At 58.6% G+C, this 20048-nt stretch overlaps 1 protein-coding gene across 1 annotated transcript in view; it reads right to left on the reverse strand.

The window, feature by feature from the left end:
* The window catches only part of CYTH4 (cytohesin 4), a 30598-nt gene extending 12969 nt beyond the window's left edge, over positions 1–17629 (reverse strand). Inside the window, exons 1-7 of the mRNA XM_045552933.1 lie at positions 17418–17629; positions 7971–8053; positions 6083–6147; positions 5030–5096; positions 3388–3506; positions 2072–2152; positions 554–666 (exon numbers count right to left, since the gene is read on the reverse strand). Coding sequence (XP_045408889.1) covers positions 554–666; positions 2072–2152; positions 3388–3506; positions 5030–5096; positions 6083–6147; positions 7971–8053; positions 17418–17436 — 547 coding nt within the window. The 5' untranslated portion in view covers positions 17437–17629. The remainder of the gene's footprint in view (positions 1–553; positions 667–2071; positions 2153–3387; positions 3507–5029; positions 5097–6082; positions 6148–7970; positions 8054–17417) is intronic.
* Positions 17630–20048: the final 2419 nt, after the last annotated feature.

Consider the following 20048-nt stretch of genomic DNA (forward strand, 5'->3'; position numbering starts at 1 on the left):
TGGTCTCTCACCCACCCCGTCCTCTGGGTATCTCTGCTTGGGCATTTGGTTAGCCCTGGGAGAGAGGGGTATGCAGGACTGACCTTCGTTGATCTCCTTCTATACCCCTGTGCACCCTATACCATGTCCTGGCTGATTCAGGGCTTCTGGGCCTTTGTTCAAACTGAAACTCCTGCCAGTAAGTCCCTTTTTCCCCTTAACCCCCTGGAGAACTCCTAGTCATCCTTCAAAACCCTATTCAGACCCCACTGCCTCCAGCAAGCAATTCTAGACCTGCTGATTCCTCTACCCTTGCCCTCAGACAGGGGTTCTGCTGCCTTAGCACCCCGTGCCATCATTTCCTCCTCTCCCAAGGACCATGTCCTGAGGCAGCCCTGCCAGACAAGTACCCAGCAGAGGGGCCGGCATGGACTTGGCATTCAATGAGAGCTTGTGAAGGGGTCTGGGCTCCCAGCATCGGGGTGCTTGGGGGAAGCCTGAGGGGTCTGTGAGATCTGTGCCTGGCAGTGCTGAAGGGGTCCCAGAGCCCCGGGTCCCACCCCACTCCCAGCACCTGTGGACTGGAAGACGCCCGGGTTGCAGAGGCAGTATCGAGTGGCAAAGGTCTCCATCATCCGGTCAATCTTCTGCGCCTCCCCGGGCAGCCGGAAGCTCCACAGGAACTGCCTGGGGGAGGAACAGGCCATGGGCAGGGGGGGTAGGGGGGCTCCTGGTGGGTCCCCAGACAAGCTGCTCTGCCTCTCCCAGGCCTAGTCTCCTTATCCGGTGAGTGGGAGGATCTGCAACTGTCACTAGGCTCACGGGGAAGGGTCCGTGGGATGTGCACGTGTGCGTCCCAGGCGAGCGGGAGGTACCCAGGAAATGCCTTCTCTTCTGGAATACGGCCGAGCATGTGCTCCCCTCTGCCCATCTGAATCCCAGCGCTGACCGTGGCCCAGTCGGCCTTAGCCCATAAGGAGGCCTCGGCCCTCCTTGGGTTTGCCGCTGCCTGGTCTGGCTCCCGGGCCCTGGGATCCGGCTGTGCGGCCCCGGCAAGAGCCTTCCCCTGGCTGGGCCTCTCTGTCTTAGAACCTAAGCTTCTCTCCAGCTCTGGAAGTTGGTGATTTCCATAGCTTCAAGCTAAGTTCCCTGAGTGCAAGGGCTGTGCCTCTTCCTCTCACATCTCTTCCTGGGCCTCACACAGGCCTGGACACCTAGGAACTGCTCAGTAATCCTTCAGTCACTGCTGAATAAGTGATTGAGTGAATGAATGAATGAATATGAGAGGCTACGAAGTCACCTCCCCTCTCCCTTAAAGAGGATGGGACTTGGAGGGCAGGCCGCGCTACCTGGATAGTGGTAGCTTCTTCCTTCTCTGTCTTGCAAACTCCTACTCACCCTTCAAAGCCCACATCAGATGCCCCTTGTTGGGAGCTGAGTTTCCAGGCATTACTAGCAGCAGCAAGACTTACTAAGTATTTACTATGTATCAGTTCTAAACACTTTCTCATTTAGTCCTCACAACACTATGAAGTTGGAATTATTATCCCCATTTTACAGATGAGGAAACTGAGGCACAAAGCAGTATTATTGTGACCTGCTCCAGGTCACTCAGGGGGTGAGTGGCAGAGCTGGGATTTGAACCGTGTAGTCTGGCTCCAGAGTTTGTGCTCCTAACTGATACACTGTACTGCTTCTGTAGTTATAAAAATAAGAGTACAACAGCAGTATCCTAATTAGAAAATAAGTAATAATAAATGTTATACATACTAAGCTGCACGAATGAAATAAATAAAACAAGCACTAATCCAAAAAGTAGTAGGATGAGGGTAAAAAGTAATAATTATTATAATGATTAAGTATCATCATAATGATATTAATAATACTAGTAGCAGTAGCAGTGGGCCAGGCCCTGTGCCAGGCAGTCTACCTCAGCCCTGGGACACAGGGACTGTCACTAATTCATTTTTGCTGCTCGCTTCCTCCTCTTTGCTCCCAGCCCTTTGTGCAGTCAGCTGTGTGGGTCGTGATGCCCCCAGCCCCCCTGCTGTGCCGCCCTCAGGGCCGGGTCCCTGCCCCCCAGACTGCTCACCTGAGGGCCTGGACGAGGTTGAGGTTGGCGAACTCGTGGCAGTCCACGAAGGCCTGCAGGACCTGCAGGTTGACGGAGTCCCTGCGGAGGGGACAGAAGGGAGGGCGGGACACACTCGGGCACTTGCTGGCAGCCACCTCATGGAGGGGGTTGAGGTGGGGGAGGGAGAGGAGATGAGACACGTCTGTCCTTCCGTGGTCCAGCCGCCATCTGGTCTCCTCACAACCGTCCCACCCATATCACACCCCGAGGGCACACCCGGGTCCTCCCACGCAGCCGGGCACTCTCACACCCCTTCACGGCCCACCGGCACCGAGCGGGCCACGAGGGGAGCTCTGGCTTCGAAGTGGCCTGCCCTGAGTCAAGTTCTTCCTCGTTACTTCCTACCTGGGTGACCCCGCTCAGCCACTTGACCTCCCCAAGCCCCAGTTTCCTCATCTGTGCGATGGGGAGAACCAGGCCTCCCCATTTCCTGCCTCTTCCCAGCTCTTCAATGGGGAAGGGCCGCCCTTCTCGCCGCCCGCATTCCCTGCTCGCCCAGGAAGGGAATTGTGTCTCTGGGGAGCTTGGGAGAAGGATCACTGGCTCCTGGCCCAGCTCCACCCTTTTCTCCTGCAGCCTACCTCATCCACCAGCCAGACGGCGGTCTCAGAGCACTCCCGCAACCAGAGCCCTCCCACGGGTCCCCACCTTGTTGTCTACTACTTCCTCCCACTCTTGCCCTCTTCCAGTCTCGTTAACTTGCTGTTTCTTGAGCCTGCTTCTGCCCCAGGGCCTTTGCCCTTGCTGTTCCTCAACGGCTCTTCCCCAGTGTTTGCATTGCTCACTCCTTCAACACCTTTAAGTTTCAGCCAAACATCACCTTCTCCGTGAGGCCCTTCCTGTCCACGTTATTTAAAATCACAGCCCTATCCATAGTTCCCAGCACTTCTGACCCCTCTTCCCAGCTTTATTCGTATCCCTAGAGCTTATCCTTTTCTAACATACTTTGCATATATTGAGATTGGTCTTTCCCATTAGGAGGTACCTCCCTGAGGGCAGGAGCTGGTCTGCCCTGTTCACTGCTGTACATCTGGGGCTTAGGACAATGCCTGGAACACAGTAGACACTAAACAATATTTATTTATTGAATACATGAATGAATGCATGAAGGCAGATGGGCTTTGGCTCAGAATCCGGAGGAGAAGGTGAGCAATTAGCTCCCTCAAGCCCTAGGCATTACGACTTCCCTGACATAATTCAGTCTCCCACACACTGGCACATCCACACACCTGCACACCCTCATTTACTGCCTCCCTGAGGCCCCGCCCCCTTACCTCTCCCCCAGGTAGGTGCCAATGGCTGTCTTGTTGAGGCCCTCGCCCTTGTACAGGAACCGGGCGATGTCCTGGACGTCGGGGGTCAGCAGCTTGTGCTCAGTGAGATACTGGATGCCCTGGAGGGGGACACAGAGCCCGTGAGCAGCCCCTGCACAGCGGCAGGCCTGGGGGGAGGGAGGGTGGGAGGGAGCCCCCGTGGCCGGAGCCCTGGGGCCCGGCATTCTGGCACCGGCACAACTTGTTCTGGGGAGCTGTGTCCCCTCCTTAATAGAAGCTGCCTCTGTGAAGTGCTGATCTCCCCATCACTGGAGGCGTGCAAAGAAAGCTGGGCTTCCTGCAATGAGCCAGGTTCATGCCAGGTGCTCCCCAGGGTCCCCATTCAGTCTGACATTCTCTGATTATATGCTTCAATGGTTCTATGAATTCATAATTCTAAGATTCAGTGATTCAGCCATTCCTTTTGTTCCCCTAAAACTCATATTATTCAAAAATAGTGTTTCGTTCTTTCACACAAGTAATCTATGTCTATTGTATAAAAGATAGAAAAAACAGCTAAATCAAAAGGGGAGGAAATTGCCCCAGTCCTGCACTCGGAGGTAGACACTTTCCGTCGTGGTGTCCTTCCTCCTCTTGCTATACGACAATGAGAGAGGACCACGCCTGCCACACTGGAACCTGCTTTTCGGATTTGGCAATTTCGTAAACATCTCTCCTCACTAGCCAGGCACTCACAGTCCATCACCCCGATTTTAGAGGTGGGAGGGGTCAGCCCCTGGTGTTCTGTAATGATTCCTCCTGTCCCACCGCCGGAGGTGGGTGCAGACTGTGGGGGGCTCGGAGTGACAGGCAGAGGGCACGGGGGACCCCCCAGTGGCCCCCCACGAGCCGGCGTGGGAGTGTGAGCTAGTGTGAGTGTGTGTGTGGGTCTGTGTGGACGGGGGTGGGGTCTGCGGGTCTGTGGCCCTGGGAGGTGCCCGGCTGTGGCTCTGGGCCTGCAATGGGGAAGGGGCGGCCTCTGAGCCACAGCAGTCAATCTCCAGAGCCCCAGCCTGGCACTCCCCACCGGCTGCCCTGGCCCCACCTTGGCGTGTGGCTTCTTCCTATCTCTGTCCCTGCAGGAGAGGGAGCCCACCTGCCACCTGGCAGGGTGAGGGGTGGGGGTGGGGGTTCTCTGAGGCCATGGGGGTGGGGGTGGGGAGCAGGGTCACCCAGCCCTGAGCCCAGTGCTCGGTGCCAGCAGAGGGGGTGTGGGCTGGCACTGAAGGCTGGCTCTCCCCCAGCACATGGCTGGAAGACACTCTGGAGACCAAGCCCCAGATCTAAGGGCCTCACTGCCCAAGGCCCTGTTCACAGAGGAGAAAGCGGAGGCCCAGAGAGGGGAGTGGAGCGGCTCAAGTGCGTGGACACCACAGACTCCCCGTCTGCCTGGCTGCCACCTCGTGCCCCAGGGCTGCTATGCTGTGGCGTGGACAGACAGCCGGCCACAACTGGCCATGGGACAAGGTGCTCAGCCCTGCTGGGCCGCAGTGTCCTCCTCTGCGGGGTTGCCGTGGCAGTCCAGGGGAGCGAGAGGACATTGCGGAGGTGTCCGGCATGCCGCTTCCCCACCCCACGGCCCAGGCCCCCCACGACCACCCACCTTGGTGGGGTCCATGTTGAACTTCTTGCGCCCGATGCACAGCTCCTTCTCCTTCTGGGCCATGCGGCTGCAGACACGAGGATGTCAGCCTGGACTGCCCCAGGACCCCGAGGCACTCCCCCTATCCCCAGGGGCCCTCTCCCTGCGGGAGCCCATATTCCCACAGGCCTCCAGGTGGGGTCCTGGGCCCTCCATGGGGGCGAGAGAAACGCAGGCTCTGGGCTCCTCCCCCGACTCCTCCGATGGGCCCAGCATGAGCACTTAGCAGCTCTCAGGAGAGGAGCCCAGAATTGTCCTGGGAGAGAACTTAGAGGGGGCCCCGTGCAAGAAAACGGGAGGCTGGGGGCGACAGCACAGGCTCTGGAGCCAGGCTCGTGGGCATGTGGTTACCACTGTGGCTGGAACAGGGAGGCTGGAGACACAGGGCCCTGCGTGTGCGCACGTGTGAGCGGGGAAGGAGGGGCCTGGGGAGGGTGGGGACACCAGATGTAGGAGTCAGTGCTCTGGGGCCCTAGGAGATTGTGTAGGAACCGGCCTCCTCATTGCACAAATGGGGAAACTGAGCCCAGAGAGGGGCGGGACCAGCCCCAGGTCACGGAACCAGTGGGAACCCTCCCAAGGCAGGAGCGGGTGGATGACGCCCTGTGAGTGGTGAGCGGGGAGGTGTCCGCCCGGGCCCCACCCCTGCCATGTGAGGCCTGGGCTGCCTCGTCCTTGTCCTTGGGGCCGAGCTTCCCTTCCCCACCCCCATCCCAGGACGCTGTGGCCAGCGATTCGGCAGGGGCTGGGCTGGGGGCCAGGGTGAGACTTTGGGCGGAGGGGATGGGAGGACGGGTGTCTCTCAAGAGAGGGTCAGTCTGGAAGGAAGGACCAGCTTTGACTGGGCACGGGGACGGGGCCACCCTGCTCCTGTCTCGTTGCTGCCTCCTCCTCCTGGGCCGATCCCCAGTGTCACCAGACCTGGGGATCTGAGCATGGCCCCTGCTCCTTCATGGAGTGCAACGTGCTTGGGAAGCAACCGCAGCAGCTTCCCTGGGCCCCCCAGCCCCTCACCTCTCCTCTGCGCTCTCGAAGCAGTCGATTTGGGCAAACACATCCGCGATCTCATCCTTCAGCTTCTGCGGGGTGGCAGAGGGCAGAGGGCAGAAGGCGCGATCGGGAGGGGCAGGGGCAGAGGCCAGGACCCGAGGGGTTTTATGACCCTCCCATAGCAACCACTCACACCCCTGGGTGAGACTCCTGACCTGGCCCCCTCCCTGACCTCTGTCCTGGGCCCCCAGTCTGAGGCACCCTCGGCCTGACAGATCCCCTCCCCAGACGTCTCCTACCCTCAAAGTCCCACCCAAACCACTGCCTCTGTCGGCACCCGTCCCTCTACTGGCTCTTGTCTTGGGGGGCGGGAGTCCGAGGCCCCCACCCCTTACCCAGTCTTCCAACCTGTCCCCTCTGCAGCAGGAAGTCTCCGGCCTCTAGTCAAGCCCACTGGACGTGCCTGCCCCCACCTGCTGGCGTCCCTCTGGAGCACAGCGTGGAGCCTGCCCCCATCCTGCGAGACGCCTCCCACACTCCCTGCTGCCCCCCAGTTCCACCGTCAGACCCCAGCTGGTCTCTGGCCTCCCTCCATCTACTCCTAGGTGCTGAAATGCACCAGGTACTATGGGGAGACCAGGGCACAGGCAGGGCAGGCCCTTTTCTTGGGGACGTTGCAATTCCTGTGGCAGTTACAGAAGAGGACGCTGAAGCACAGAGAGGTGGCGCAACACGCCATTGTAGGACTCCACCCCACGCCTCTTTCATCTTGACTCTGGAGGAAGCACCTGGTGACAGAGGAGACCTCCTGACCCCTCTCCCTGTAACCACCACGACAGGGCGGAGGGCGAGAGGGGCAGCTGGTCCAGCCCCCTCTGCGGGGCAGTGGGATGAGCACCTGGCAAGTGCCCCCTAGAGGGACCCCAGCCCCTCCCTCCTCAGGGCTTGGGGCCAGCTCGGGGCCAGGGCACTTACATCTGAGCCCCGTCCACTCCTGTCCATGCCGCCTTGGCTGAGTCATGGAGCGGCTTCCCCACAAGTAAAATGGGGATTCATTCGCAAGTACTAACTGAGCACCTACTGTGCTCCACTAGTGGGCTGGGGCTGCAGTGGGGGTGGGGGGCAGGCAGGCCTGGCCCTGCTCTTGTGCAGTGCACAGGCTAGTGGCGCTGGGCGCATGAGTGGCCGAAGGGAACGACTGTGCAGAACATGGCTGAGCAGTGGTGTAGAAAGAGCCCGACATGGAGCAGGGCTCAGCAAAGGACAAGCTGGCGAATGATTTTGTGCCTTCCTCCCTCATTGGACTCTTGTGCATGTGGGAGTGGGGACACAGCACCTGTAGCCAGGGTGGTCAGGGCAGCCTCCAGGAGGAGGTGGCATTAGAGGTGACAATAACATAATGAGAGGAGACACGAAGAGGGCTAGGAGAGTCCAGGTTGGAGGGAACTGCATGTGCAAAGGCCCTGGGGCAGGACGGAGCAAGGCAATTCCAGGAGCAGGGCCCAGGCCTGCCTCAGAGGATTGCTGAGAACCAGATGAGCTGATGTCTATGAAACTGACAGCTGAACTCCTGACCAAGTGGTCCGCAATTTAAGGGGATGAGGCCTGGCTGAGGCCACACAGCTGGGGTTAGCACCTGCCATGGGATGAGGCTGGTAAAGGCCTGAGTGGGGCTTGGCACATAGTAGGTGCATTGTTGGATCGCTGTCCTCCCTCCCCCACTGACGGGTCCTTGGGATTCTGTGGTCTCCCTGCTCTCCCTACTCTCCTGCTGCTGGGGCTGGGCTGGGCTGGCTGTGGCCGGGGTTTGGCTGTGCTCTCTGGCCAGGCTGGGTGGGGAGCGAGTGGGGAGGCGTGCGAGCGTGCGTGTGTGAGCGTCTGTGGACACGGGCACGTGCACCTGTGCACTCACCTGGATGTCCTCCAGAAGCTGCTTCCGGTGCCACTTGATGCGCTGCAGCTCCTCTGCCTCCCTGCTGCTCAGCTCCACCGGGTCTGCAGAGAGAGGAACCGGCTTCCTCCTGCCTCACTTGCTCCAGCCACAAGTCAGGCTCTGCCTTCCCGAGGGTGCTCTTCCCTCCGGACACCCAGGACTCGCCCGCCTCTTCCCTGGGGCAGCCCCTCCCCCTCCCTTCCTGTCCTGCTTGCTCTTTCTCCCACCGACCCCCCCATGGAGACCCCCGAAGTATCTTGTTCACGTGCATCTTCTCTGTCCCTCCCAGTGGGCCCTCAGCTCCACGAGCGGAGCGTTCACCTGTTTTGCTCTTTTGCTCACTGCTGCGTCCCAGCACCGAGGACGAGCCTGACACGTTAGTACCCGGTAAAGTACTTGCTGCAGGCGTTCCTTCTTCCCTGGAACTTGAATCTACTCCTTCACTGGCTCCATGCTTATTGTTCATTCACTTATTCACTTGCACAACCAGGAATGGCACACCATTGGCCTCACACCCCATTGGCCAGGATGTGCTCACATGGCTACACCTAGCTGCAAGGGAGGCTGGGAAATGAACCCTTAGTACAGGGTCCTGGTGTTTTTACCAGGTAAGGTGGAAAGGCTGGATTTTGGGGGACAGTTTACAGTCCCTGCCCCCAGATACTGAGGCTCAGAAAGGTGAGGTGACCCAACCAAGGTCTCGCAAGGACAAGGTTACTGAGCTAGGACGGGACCTTGGATTGGGCGACTACAAAGCCTGTGCTCTTTCGTCTTCACCTGGAAATGAGCTAAACGGGATGTGTGTGGTGGCATTCTGTGCAAAGTGCCATGACGATTCCCACACTGGCTCAGCTGTGCCACCTCCACTCCGCGTTGTGGCTTCTGTTCCATCCAGAACACTCTCCTGGTCAAAATCCCATGGACTTCCTATTAGTCAGAGAAGAAGTCCTCACCCTGGCCCTGGGGCCTCCACCATCTCCCCAGCATCCGCAGCCAGCCTCGTTCCCTGCCACTGCCAACCAGCGCCTTCTAGTCCAGCCTGCCGGCTCCTCGCCGCCCCCGAAACGTCCAATGCTCAGCCCCACTTCCCCGCTTTGCCCAGGCGTTCCTCCACCCTGGGGAGTCTTCTCCCGTCTGCCCACCCAGCCCCTCCCCGGCCTGCGCGCCCCAGCTCTAGGAAGTGCCTGGTCACATTTCTTAAAGGTGCTGCAAGCACAGACATCAGCTCCCCCATGAACTCAGAGGGAAGGCCAAGTGCCTCCGTGTGCTGCGGTGGAAGCCTCGTGTCGAGCTGGCAGGGGGCCGAGCGAGAAGGAGCCTGGGTCCCCAGGCGGTGGTCTGGGGAAGAGTCATCAAATTCATCTCGACCACCTGGCTTGCCCATTTGACTTTTCCAGGAGAGGGAAATGAGTTTTGAGAGTGTCTCAGTCGCTGTCACTCTGTCTGAGTCTGTCGCAGCAGCTGAGCCTGAGACTCCTTATCTACGAAATGTGAGCACAGCCTTCCTTCAGAGGGCGGCTGCCAGGCAAACATCCGGCAAGAACCCAGCATTCGGTAAGGGGCCGACACGCGTGCAGTGGATGCTATGCTGTGCCAGCCCCTCCTCCTCAGGACCAAGGCGCCCATTCCTGCTGTCGGCTCACAGTGAGACCCTCCCCAGCCGCTCACCTGGGAGCCCCAGGGCACCCCTCCTCAGGGCGCCATTGCAATAAAGAACCAAGGCCCCTTGCCTAGCTGTCAGATCTGACCCAGTTTTCACGGCCAGAACTATTGACTGAAGGAGAGCCCGGGTCCCCAGGAGGAAGGGTCCTGCAATACTGTGGCAAGGACACGTGGCAATGATTCTCTGGCCCTTCCCTCAAAACACCTGTGGCCTTTTACTCCAGTGACTGCATGCTGGGGAAAGGGCGACATCCAAACGTTTGGAGGACTGCTGGACACAGGATCCCAGCTGACACTGACACTTGAGACTGAAGCGTCTCCAAGGCCCCATGAGGGTGGGGGTGTACAGAGGCCAGGTGACAAACGAGTCCTGGCCCGGTCCCGCTCACTAGGGCTCTGTTGGGTCACAGCCACGTCCTGGTCTGCAGGTGTGTGACTGGAACGGACACACTTGGTTCTTGGCCCCACACTGGTACCTCGGCTCGTGGGCTCAGGACCCCACTGTGGTGGGGAAGGCTCCTGGGAGTTCCACGAACCGCCTCATCACTCCCGCAGCTACGAGAGCAAATCAAAAACAATACTGTAGCCTCCGGGGAATGGCAGGCGTTAGTGCCACACTTGGGACCTGAAGGAGGAGGGGTGGTGGCCCTCATCACATCCCCAAGCGCTTCCCCAGTCTGGAGGATGGCAGCAGACCACCACGAACTAAGCAAAGGAGCCCCCCTACAGCTGCTGCGGCAGACGTGGTCCCTTTGCTGGAGCACCTGGACACGCCCGGCACCCGGTGTGATCGTCCGTCTGGCAAACTGGTTGCCTTCCGTCTGTCAGGAAGGAGGATCAGAAATCGTCTGCACTCGTGTAGGATCCAGGGTGAACCCGACAGGCTTGCCCCAGGGTCCCGTGAACTTTCCTGCCCTCTGTGGTAACACCGTCTGGAGACCCAAACATCGCATTGGTCCCCCATATGGGTGACAGCAAGTGAATCGAGCCAGATGGGAGAGAGGTGGCCCTGGTAAGACACAGGAGCTCCAGAGAGTGGGAGGTGACTCTTACAACGATTTAGAGGCTTGCCACATCCGCAAGCTTTTAGGTGGTCCCATTCGTTCTGGGACCGCCCTTCCAAAGTAAAGGACGAGCGTTTCCCTGTTGCATCTTCCATCACTTAGAAGGAAACATGAACACTCTGTAGGCCTCTTGGAGTTCCGAGGCAGCATATCCCACCCCTGCGGGTGCTGTTCCAACCCATTCACTGAGTGACACACAGGGCTGCCAGCTTTCAGCGGGCCCAGGGCAGCGCAGGGCGCTGTAGCATGTGTGGGCGAGGGCCAGGCTACCCGATATAAATATGAAGCGTTAGCAGTATGCCCATGAGTAATTCATGGGGGCTCCAGCAGGGGACTGGCAATGCCAGCCCCTGGAGTTTGGGAGCAAGGCCATGTCCTCTGCAGCAGACAATTATGCACTAAGCAGAAAACAGTTGCTGGAATGCCCCTGGGCCCTGGTAGAGACAGAGGCCTGCCCGTGCAACACCGAGAAACCAAGCTGCCCAGTTGCGTCTGTCTGACCCACCAAGTCACGACGTCAAGCGAGCCCCACAGCAATCCTTTTTAAGTGGCTCACCCCAGAGCAGGCATGAGCAAAGCCAGAGGGCTCCAGCAGGCTCCATGGACAGGTGGCCCAGCCCTCATGTCACCCACCGCCATTGCACCAGGGCCTGTTCCTCAGCTCACTCCGTGTCTGCGTGGGTGGGCCCCTCATGACCTGACGACAGAGGAAAATGCCCAAGTTTGGCTGCAGGACGGGCTGGCTTGGTGTTGGAGCACAAGTAAAAACTAAGCAGCTATTGAACTGCAGCCCTGCTCAAAGGTGGCCCTGAAGGACAGTGGCGAGAGGACCCCCCAGAACTGCGAGCAGTAAGACCATACGTGCATTCACGTGCAGTAGGGACTGGCCACAAAGAAGGCAGGTTGGAAGGTTAGAGGTCTGGATGGAGGCACGTGGGTGACCCTGAGGGAGTGGCACAAAGTGTGGAGCTTTTTGTAAAGCGTGTTAGTGTCCCTTAGCAAGTGTCCAGCACCGGAGAGGCACTGAAGCAGTGAGCCAGCGGGGCGACTCGGCCCGCCAGTGGCAGCCCCTGCCGGTAAGAGCGGGTGCGTGGATGGGGTGCATGGATGGGGCAGCCCGGCGGGGGCTGTGTGGGGACCTGCTCACGGAGGCCCCCTACCTGCTCCACTCTGCCAGCGGCAGAGCCCAACGCTGAGCCCATCATTTCTCTAAAATACCAACCAGCAACTTAGTGGCAAAGTGATCCCATCGAACCCCTTCTATTCTGCAAAAGTCCGCGATTCATCTCGATTGGCATCCACACATGTTCCGGTATGTTTACCTTCCCTGCCCACGGAGCCTCAGCCAGCACCACCATCCCAGGGCTTCCAGAATGTTTGACCCACCAGCACAGCACACCACCCGGCACCACATCAGACCAAGGGACCCACTTTATGACAAAGGTGCTGTGAAGGGAGCGTGTGGCCGTGGGATCTACTGTTCGTCTCTCCCATTTCACCACGGGAAGATGCCGGCCCGATGGAGCGATGGGGAGTCTTTGGAAGGTGCAGCTGCAGTGTCAGCTTGGCGGCACTGTCCTGCTCGGATGGGGCACCATCTACCCGGCGTCACCATCCACCCCAAATCAATGGCCACCATAGGTCACTCTCTCCAGCAGGGAGTCCACGTGGTGCCAGGAAGCAGGGGCTGGGAGCAGTCATGGCTGCACATACCACTCCTCCTGGCCACCACGGGGAGCTTCTTTCTGTGCCTGCAACTCTGAGCTCTGCAAATCTAGAGGTCCTGTTTCCGGGGGAGGGGGCAGGTGGCACTTACACCAGGGGACGAAGCAAGAGCCTCATTAAACTTTAAGCTCACAAACACCTACTCCATGCCGGCAGCTCTGCATAAAAGATGTTTAATCCTCGCAACTCTCTGAAGTAGATATTTTCCAGTGTAAGACGCTGAGGCTCAGCAAGGTGAGGTGACTTGCCCCAGGTCACACAGCCAGGACGTGGCAGTGCTGGGATCCAAACCCCGGTTTGCTGACACTCCAGCCTCTGCCCCAGGAGAGGGCCAATGATCAGATTCTTTGGTTTTGCTGCTGGCTGGGGCGTGTGTCCCGAGGGCCTGTTTCTGGCCGGGCACAGCTGCCAGGGGAGGCCAGGCGCAGACAGGCTGCCTGTCCAGAGAGGCCAGGGGGGCTCTGGCGTCTGTGTGGACGCTCTGCATGCGCGTGGTCAGGAGGTGAGTGTGGGGCCCCCATGACTCAGCCCTAGGCCGACACCCCTCTCTCCTTAGCCCCTAGCTCCTCCCATGGGCCAGGGACTCTCACACATCCTCAGTTCCAGCCCCTCGTCTGAGCTTCAGATCCGACAACCCCCCACATGCTGCCACCACTGCTCTTGTCATTGTGCCCAGAATTGAACCCCCAAGAGTCTCCCTCCACGCAGCCCCCTTCCTGAGTTCCTGAGCTCTGGAAATGGCCCCCAAGCCCCCCAGGAGGCACCTGACACCCACCTGTCTCTCACCCCTTGGGTCTCCTCCATGAACAAGTCCCATCTATTTTCCTTCCGTTTCCACGGCTCCACCCTCATTCTGACACTGTCACTTTGCTCCGCAGACTGCAATGCCTCCCGATGCCTCCCTGGCTTCTCCACCTGCTCCAGTCCAGCCTCCCACAGCATCCCATTGTCTGGGGACAAGTCCCCCAGTCTTACTGGGCTCAGTGGTCCTGCTCGTGTGTCCCTCCACCCTCCTTTCACACTGCGGCCCCACCCCGCCCCAGGACTGAGCTCTGCTCAGCCTCCCTGGCCGCCCTTGCTTCCCTGCCCTGAGCTCTTGCCCTCCAGTGGGCTTTGCACAGGCTGTTCCTGTGCCCGGAATGCTCTTCCTTTTCCTCTTTGCCTCGCAGCTCCTGCTTACCCTCTGGCTCTCCTCCCAGCTGCCCTCCTGGGCCCGTGGGGACACTGTCCCCTCCACCGCCTCCTTCCCATTCCCCAAGCCTTGCTGGGATCGAGCCTCGCCATTGGTTGAGGAAGGGCATGCTGGGCGCGCACCTACTGTGTGCCAGGCCCGGTGTGCTCCCGGCTGTCCCATCCACTCCCAGCACCTCTCGAAGGTATTTCTCATGTCATTCTATAGATGAGGCAACTGATGCTCAGATAGGTTAAGTGCCCTGCCCCAGGTGACATAGCTGGAAGGTGGCAGAGCTGGGATTCACATCTGGGCCCAGCTGGGGCTCTGAGGTGACAGCCCTGATGTTGATCTTCCAAAGCCAGATGTCTCCACACAAATCATCAAATCCAGCAGACACTAAACCTGAATGTTCTCACATGGTGGCATGTTTGAGAATAAAGACAAGATGCAGAATGTCGCCTACAGTCAGACCCCTCTGCCCCACTGAAAAGCCAATATCGTAGAGCTGTGGAAACTGAGGCACAGGTGTGGTTGGAAACATGCACAGCAACACAGCTTCCCCGGGCAGTGGGGTTGCGTGGGAATACTGAGGGGGTGCTTGTGTTTTTACTTCATACAGCTGCGTTCATGCTCCCTCACGGTTGACAAGTATATCATGAATTCTCTCATCCCACTGTCCCCTTCTGTTGGGGTCCGTCCCGTCCCCAACAGGTGGCAACCGGCCAAGTGCTTCTGAACCTACGTAACTGCGCCGATGGCCCTGGCCCGCGGTAGCCGACATGGTGCACGTGGTGGGCACCACGCCTTCCGACCCTGCATCCGACTGCTTGTTAAATATCAGATAGTCTCCCCGTGGCAGAGCTGAGGACACCGAGGTTCAGGGAGGGTGACAAGGACACACCCTGGGAGTGGCCACTTCTGATTCTAAGCCCGGTGATGACGGAGTTGCAGGCACTGGTGGAGGCTCATGGAGGTGGGTTGTTGGTAATAACAGTAATAAACACAAAATAATAAAATTAGAATCACCACCCCCAGGGACCTCCATTTACTCCCCACTTAGCTCTGGGCCTCTCACACCCCACCAAGGCCCATCTGGACCCGGACGTCTCTGTGCCCGCAGGCGGTGGCAGCCCTGGCACCCGGCCTGGCTGCGGGCATGATGCCCCCGACCTCTCGGCAGCTCCTCCCACTTCCCCTTTGCCCTTCCTCTTTCCCGTCGTATTTTTAGAAATCTCTGCGCTTGCAGCCCTGCTTCCAGGACAGCTGGCCTCACTTCCCCTTTCCAGGGCAGCAGGACGACGCCATCTTGGGGCCCTAGTAAAAGAGGCCCCTCGAAGTCTCAGTGTGAGGGACGCCGGGGAGAACGGGGTGGGTGGAGCGCTTCCCGCCCTAGTCCCTGATGCCCAAAGGTACCCCGTGTGGCTTCCTCTCCCCCTGCTGAGCTGCCTCTATTTTTAACTGTGTGTGCACCAGGCCAGTGCCTGTCTTCGGTCACGCTGGGGCTTTGTCACCTGGACCTCTTGCCTCCCCGCAGGCCCTGGGGGAGGGGACTTTACCTGCTTCCGGACACATGACCAAGGCAGGAGGAGGAGGGCAGCCCTGGGACAATCTTTGCCACCGTCCTGTCCATAATCAAGGTGGGAAAACGGAGGCCCACAGAAGGAAGAGATTCACCATAACCGCTGGCAGGTCGGAGCAGAGCCGGAACCTCTCCAAATCCCTGTGCGTCCTCCCCAGTTACCCAGGCCAGGCCAGCGTGACAGATCGGAACTCAGAGAGGGAAAGTCACCTGGCCATGGAGAGGCTCCAATTAAGATCCAGTCTGGATAAGAGGGGAACAACCTTCCCTCCCTCTTTCCCCTCTACCTCCTCCAGGAAGTCTTCCCAGATCTCCCTGCCCTGGTGGGAAAAGCCACTTCCTCCCATCTCCAGGTCTGTTTGCACATCTGGGTCAGGTTCTGTAGGATCTGTCTTCCCCCGCACCCCACCTCCAACATCCCACTGTCTCCCCCGGTCTCCACCTCACCCCGCACATCCCAGACCAGTGCTCCCCGCAGGCTGAGGCCCACGGTGGGGTCACTGCTGTCCCCAGCGTTGTGCAGCACACCGGAGGACTGTTCACAGAATGAATGAGAAGACGAATCGCTCAATGGGAGGCCCCAAATCTCCCAATAAACTGCCTGCACTGACCCCATTTCATCCATTCTGCCCCCGTGGCAGCCTGAAGCAAAGCAGAGTCCCGACCCCACCGGGCCCAGGCTCCTCCCCTGCGCTCTGCACAGCCCAGGCTCAACCCTGGGCGCTTTCTCTGCTCAGCTTCTTGTCCCTGCTCTGCCACTGACTGGCTGTCTGTCCTTGAGCAAGTCAGTCCTTGCTTCTGGTTCACCTCTGTGAGCCTCAGTTTCCTTATCTGCACTGCGGAGACAGACACCCCTGCATCCCCAGTGTGTCAGGACACAAAGAACAAAGCGCTCATGGTGGAAAGACAGACGGCGGGGGAGGGGGTTACTCCTCAGCAGGTGCTCCCACTGCCTTGTTGCACCCTCTCGTCTGCGGGGCAACCTTGAGCCGGACACCGCCCCTTGCTGGGTCTCTCTTCGCCTTCGGTTGCCCCCGGATGTGTTCACTGAGCCTGTCCAGTATGGGAGCCACCTGCCCCCAAAAGCCCACAGGAGAAGCAGGGGCAGGGAGAGAGCACTGGACAGGGAGTCCGAAGATGGGGTGTGGTCCTGCCTCTGCCTTGGGATGATTTTCGCTCTCTTGGTTTCCTTTTCCCATCTGTAAGTGGGCAGCTGTTGACATGGATTGGTGGTTCTCTAACTGTGTTCCCTGGAGCCCACGGCCTCCCCCCTCTGGGGGTAAGGGGACGCCCAGTGGGCAGGGTCAGGTTCTCCACGGTGGGTGTTGTTGAAGAAAGGGCGCTTTGCTGGACAAGGTTGCAGTCACCTGAACCTGGGAAGCCGGACGGTTCCTACCAGGCCTTTTGTTCTGGAATTCCAGGCAATTCTGGAACATTCTGAAACTCCAGTGCAGGAACTTGGCCCCTCTTCTGACCCTTCCCTCTGCCTCCTAGAAACACGACCTGTCCTATTCTCTCCCCCCAGCAACTGTGCAGCCTCTTCTCTCCTCTCTGTCCCCAGACTCAGGGCCCTGGCCCCCTGCTGCTCACTCCTGGCACTCTGCTGGCTCTGAGGGTGTCCTCAGCCCCCTCAAGGCCACTCCAAACCCTAAAGGCCAGAAAGGGGCCTCAGGACCCTTGAACTGCCAAGACAGGCATCACCGTCACCAACATCACAACATTGTCATCCTTATCGCAACAAGTAAATTTTCTCAGTGCCACCTCTGAGCCTTTGCACTGGCTGTTCCTTCTGCCTGGTATGTTAGTTCCCCAGAAACCACCAGAGATCACTTCCTCCCCTCCTTCAGGTCTCTGCTCAAAGGGCATCTCCTCCTGCAGCCTCTCCCCGCCACCTTCCTTATCCTGCTTTACTTTTCTCCATCCTACTTGCCACCAACAGACATATGACATGACATTACAGTTCCTGTCCGTCTCCCCCACTGCAGCACAGCTCGGGAGGGCGGGCACGGTGCTGCTTTGCTTGCTGCTCTGCACCAGCCTCTGGGACACAACTGCACACCCAGCCTGAGCTCATACATGTCTGTAGCTTTTGCTGCATTTCCCACCTGTGTTCTGTCCGTGTGCACATCTATTCCTTGCAAGACCCTGCGAGGCTGGCACCATTGTCCCCATTCTACAGGAGAGAACGCTGAGGCCCAGAGAGGTTGGCCCCAGGTGCTTACCTGGGTGGCACAGGTCCATCTGAAGCCCTCAGGGGAAAGGTGGCCTGTGCTCCTGTTGTCCCACTGACCCAGCTGCTGCTCGGGCTGGCCAGGCAGGGGTGCGTCACCTTGACTGTAAGAGGCCCCTTCCTGCTCGCCCCGCCCAGCCCTGTGTGGGGAGGAAGTGAGTCCTGGCCGGCTGGGGTCTCAAGCACAGGCTCTTGACGCAGCAGCACTTCCTAAAAACTGGCGGAGTTTCGAGAAGCAGGGACCTTAGCAATCGGGGTGTGAGCAAGGGAGGGACAGAGACGAGAGACAGCTGGGGAGAGGGGAGGGGCCGATAAGAAGAGCAAGACAGTGACACAGAGAGAAATATGCACACGCGCACACACACACATGCACACGCATGTGCACACACTGAGGAAGACAGTCACTGATGAACCTTCTCCAGGGGACCATGGGCCTTTACCTGCCACCTCCCTACATATAAGCCAAAGGATCACCCAGCTTAGCCAGTCCTGTATATTTCGCCCCACAAGCTCGCTTTCAACTCCCACATGAGAAAAAGACAAATTAATTCAGTGCTAGGAAGGACTTTACTTCCTTTCCAAGAAATATCTGGCTTTTTCCCTGTCTAGTGACCAGTCGGTAATACGTTCAGTCTCTCTTTTCCCATAGGCTGCCAGGAAACTCCCTGTCAAATGTGAAGCTCACCCACGGCTGTTCTATTATGCCATAAGGACTCTGGGGCCAGACTCAGCTGTTTGGCTCCCAGCTCTGCCCTCAGGACTGTGTGGACTTGGGCCAGTCACTTATCCGCAGTGAGCCTCGTTTTGCTGACCTGTGAGAGTGGATGGACAGTGCTCACCTCAGGGTATGGAAAAATAGAGTGAGATGACATGTGGGAGATGCTTGGGACAGAGTAGGTGCTCAGTAAACCCTTTCTTCTTTGGTTAAAATTAAAAATGTTATTGCTTGTGCCTTTTCTGGCAGATTGATTCAAATCCTTTATGGAAAAAGGTGTGGTGTAAAGAAATGGCTGTAAAATAAATGCCCAGTCACTGTAACCTCATGGTACATATTGGTCTGTTCATCTGTTTCCCCCTCTGTCTGGAGGCCCTGGGAGCGCAAGGCCACCTTTGTGTCCTGGTGTCTGGAAAAGTGCTGGGGACATAGTGGGTGTGGGAGTGTAGAATGAATGAATGAATGAATGAAGGGCACACAGGGGAGACAGTGTGCTTAAGCAAAAACTGGCTATGTCCACTCTTCTGCACTGTGAGGCTGCCACTCCTCTGGGGTGCGAGGGGAGAAGTCTTTCTTCTTCCCGGGAAGCCGAGCTGGCTTCGAGCCCTGGCCGTGAGGCAGAAATGATGTTCCTTGACTTTCGAGGCTGAGCTGTAAAAGGCCTTGCAGCTCCCACTCTTGCCCTTGGCCCCCGGCCCTGCTGCCACGAGGCGCAGGGCAGAGCAGAGCTGCAGACCTCCACGCTGGCTATTTTCGGTAAGTTTTTATCTTTTTAGTTTCTCTTATTTTTGTTATACCCATGATCCCAGATTATATTGATTAACATGGAAACTTATCTTGGACACACAACTGAGAGTGTGTGTGTTCACATACAGCGGGGGTCAGGGGCCCAGACGCTGGAGCCAGACTGCCTGGGTTCAAGTCCCAACCCTGCCACTCTGCCCGGTCTCACCATGTTCTTAGGAGATTGACTTAACCTTCCTGAGCCTCATCAGCAAAATGGGCATGATAGCAGTGCTTACCTCATATCATTGGTGTGGGCATTAAATGAGTTAAGCCTGGAGGGAGCAGAAGGTCTCTTGCGGGCCCAGGAGGCAGGGTTGTGGGGTGCGAGGGGCTGAGGCCCCAGAGAAGCTGGAGGCAGTGTCCTGTTGTGTCACACCTCCCTCGAGGTCACCAGACACTGCTGCAGTTCCAGGCATCTCATACTGACTCAATGGTGCTCACACGGGCTCCCCTCGTCCCCTTCGGTCCAGTGGGCCGGTGCTCACATCAGAATGCAAGGGGTCCTGGTCAACGGAGCCCCTGGCGTTTGCAGCATCAGGGTGGGAGGTGGGGAGGAGGGGGCTGCTAGTAGGACCGTAGGGGCCAGCCTGTGGGGCCCTGGAGGGGCTGCCACGGGACCAGGACCCAGAGGGGCAGTGGAGAGACAGGAGGGAACCCAGGTGTGGTTGGGAAGCAGTGGGCAGAGATCCCACCTGCTGGCAGGTGAGTGTCAGCAGCAGGGAGGGTAGGGGTGGCAGCGGCCAGGCAGGGGGTAGGTGGGGAGTGAGGAAGTGGAGGGAGTGAGGGGGGTAGTGGGGGGACAAGTGGGTCCTCCAGAGCCCAAGGAGTGGGGTAGGAGAGTGTTTTTAAGAAGAGAGTGACTTTACTTAAGTGCAGCTGCAAGAGGAGGAGGAGAGGCAGCCAGGGAGGAAGGGCCGAGGATTCCGGTGGGGAGGGGAAGGCTGGAAGCTGCCATCTTCCTGCATGAGGGCATCTCTTCTCCCCATTTTACAGACCAGGAAACTGAGGTCCAGAGTCGCTGCAGGCTGCTCACAGTTGCCACTTGCAGGCAGGATTCCAGCCCAGAGTTTGCCTCTAACTTGCCAGTTATCGTTAGGGCTGAGTCATCTTTCTGGGACTAGT

Source organism: Lemur catta, chromosome 6, assembly GCF_020740605.2.
Source record: "Lemur catta isolate mLemCat1 chromosome 6, mLemCat1.pri, whole genome shotgun sequence".
NCBI lineage: Eukaryota > Metazoa > Chordata > Mammalia > Primates > Lemuridae > Lemur > Lemur catta.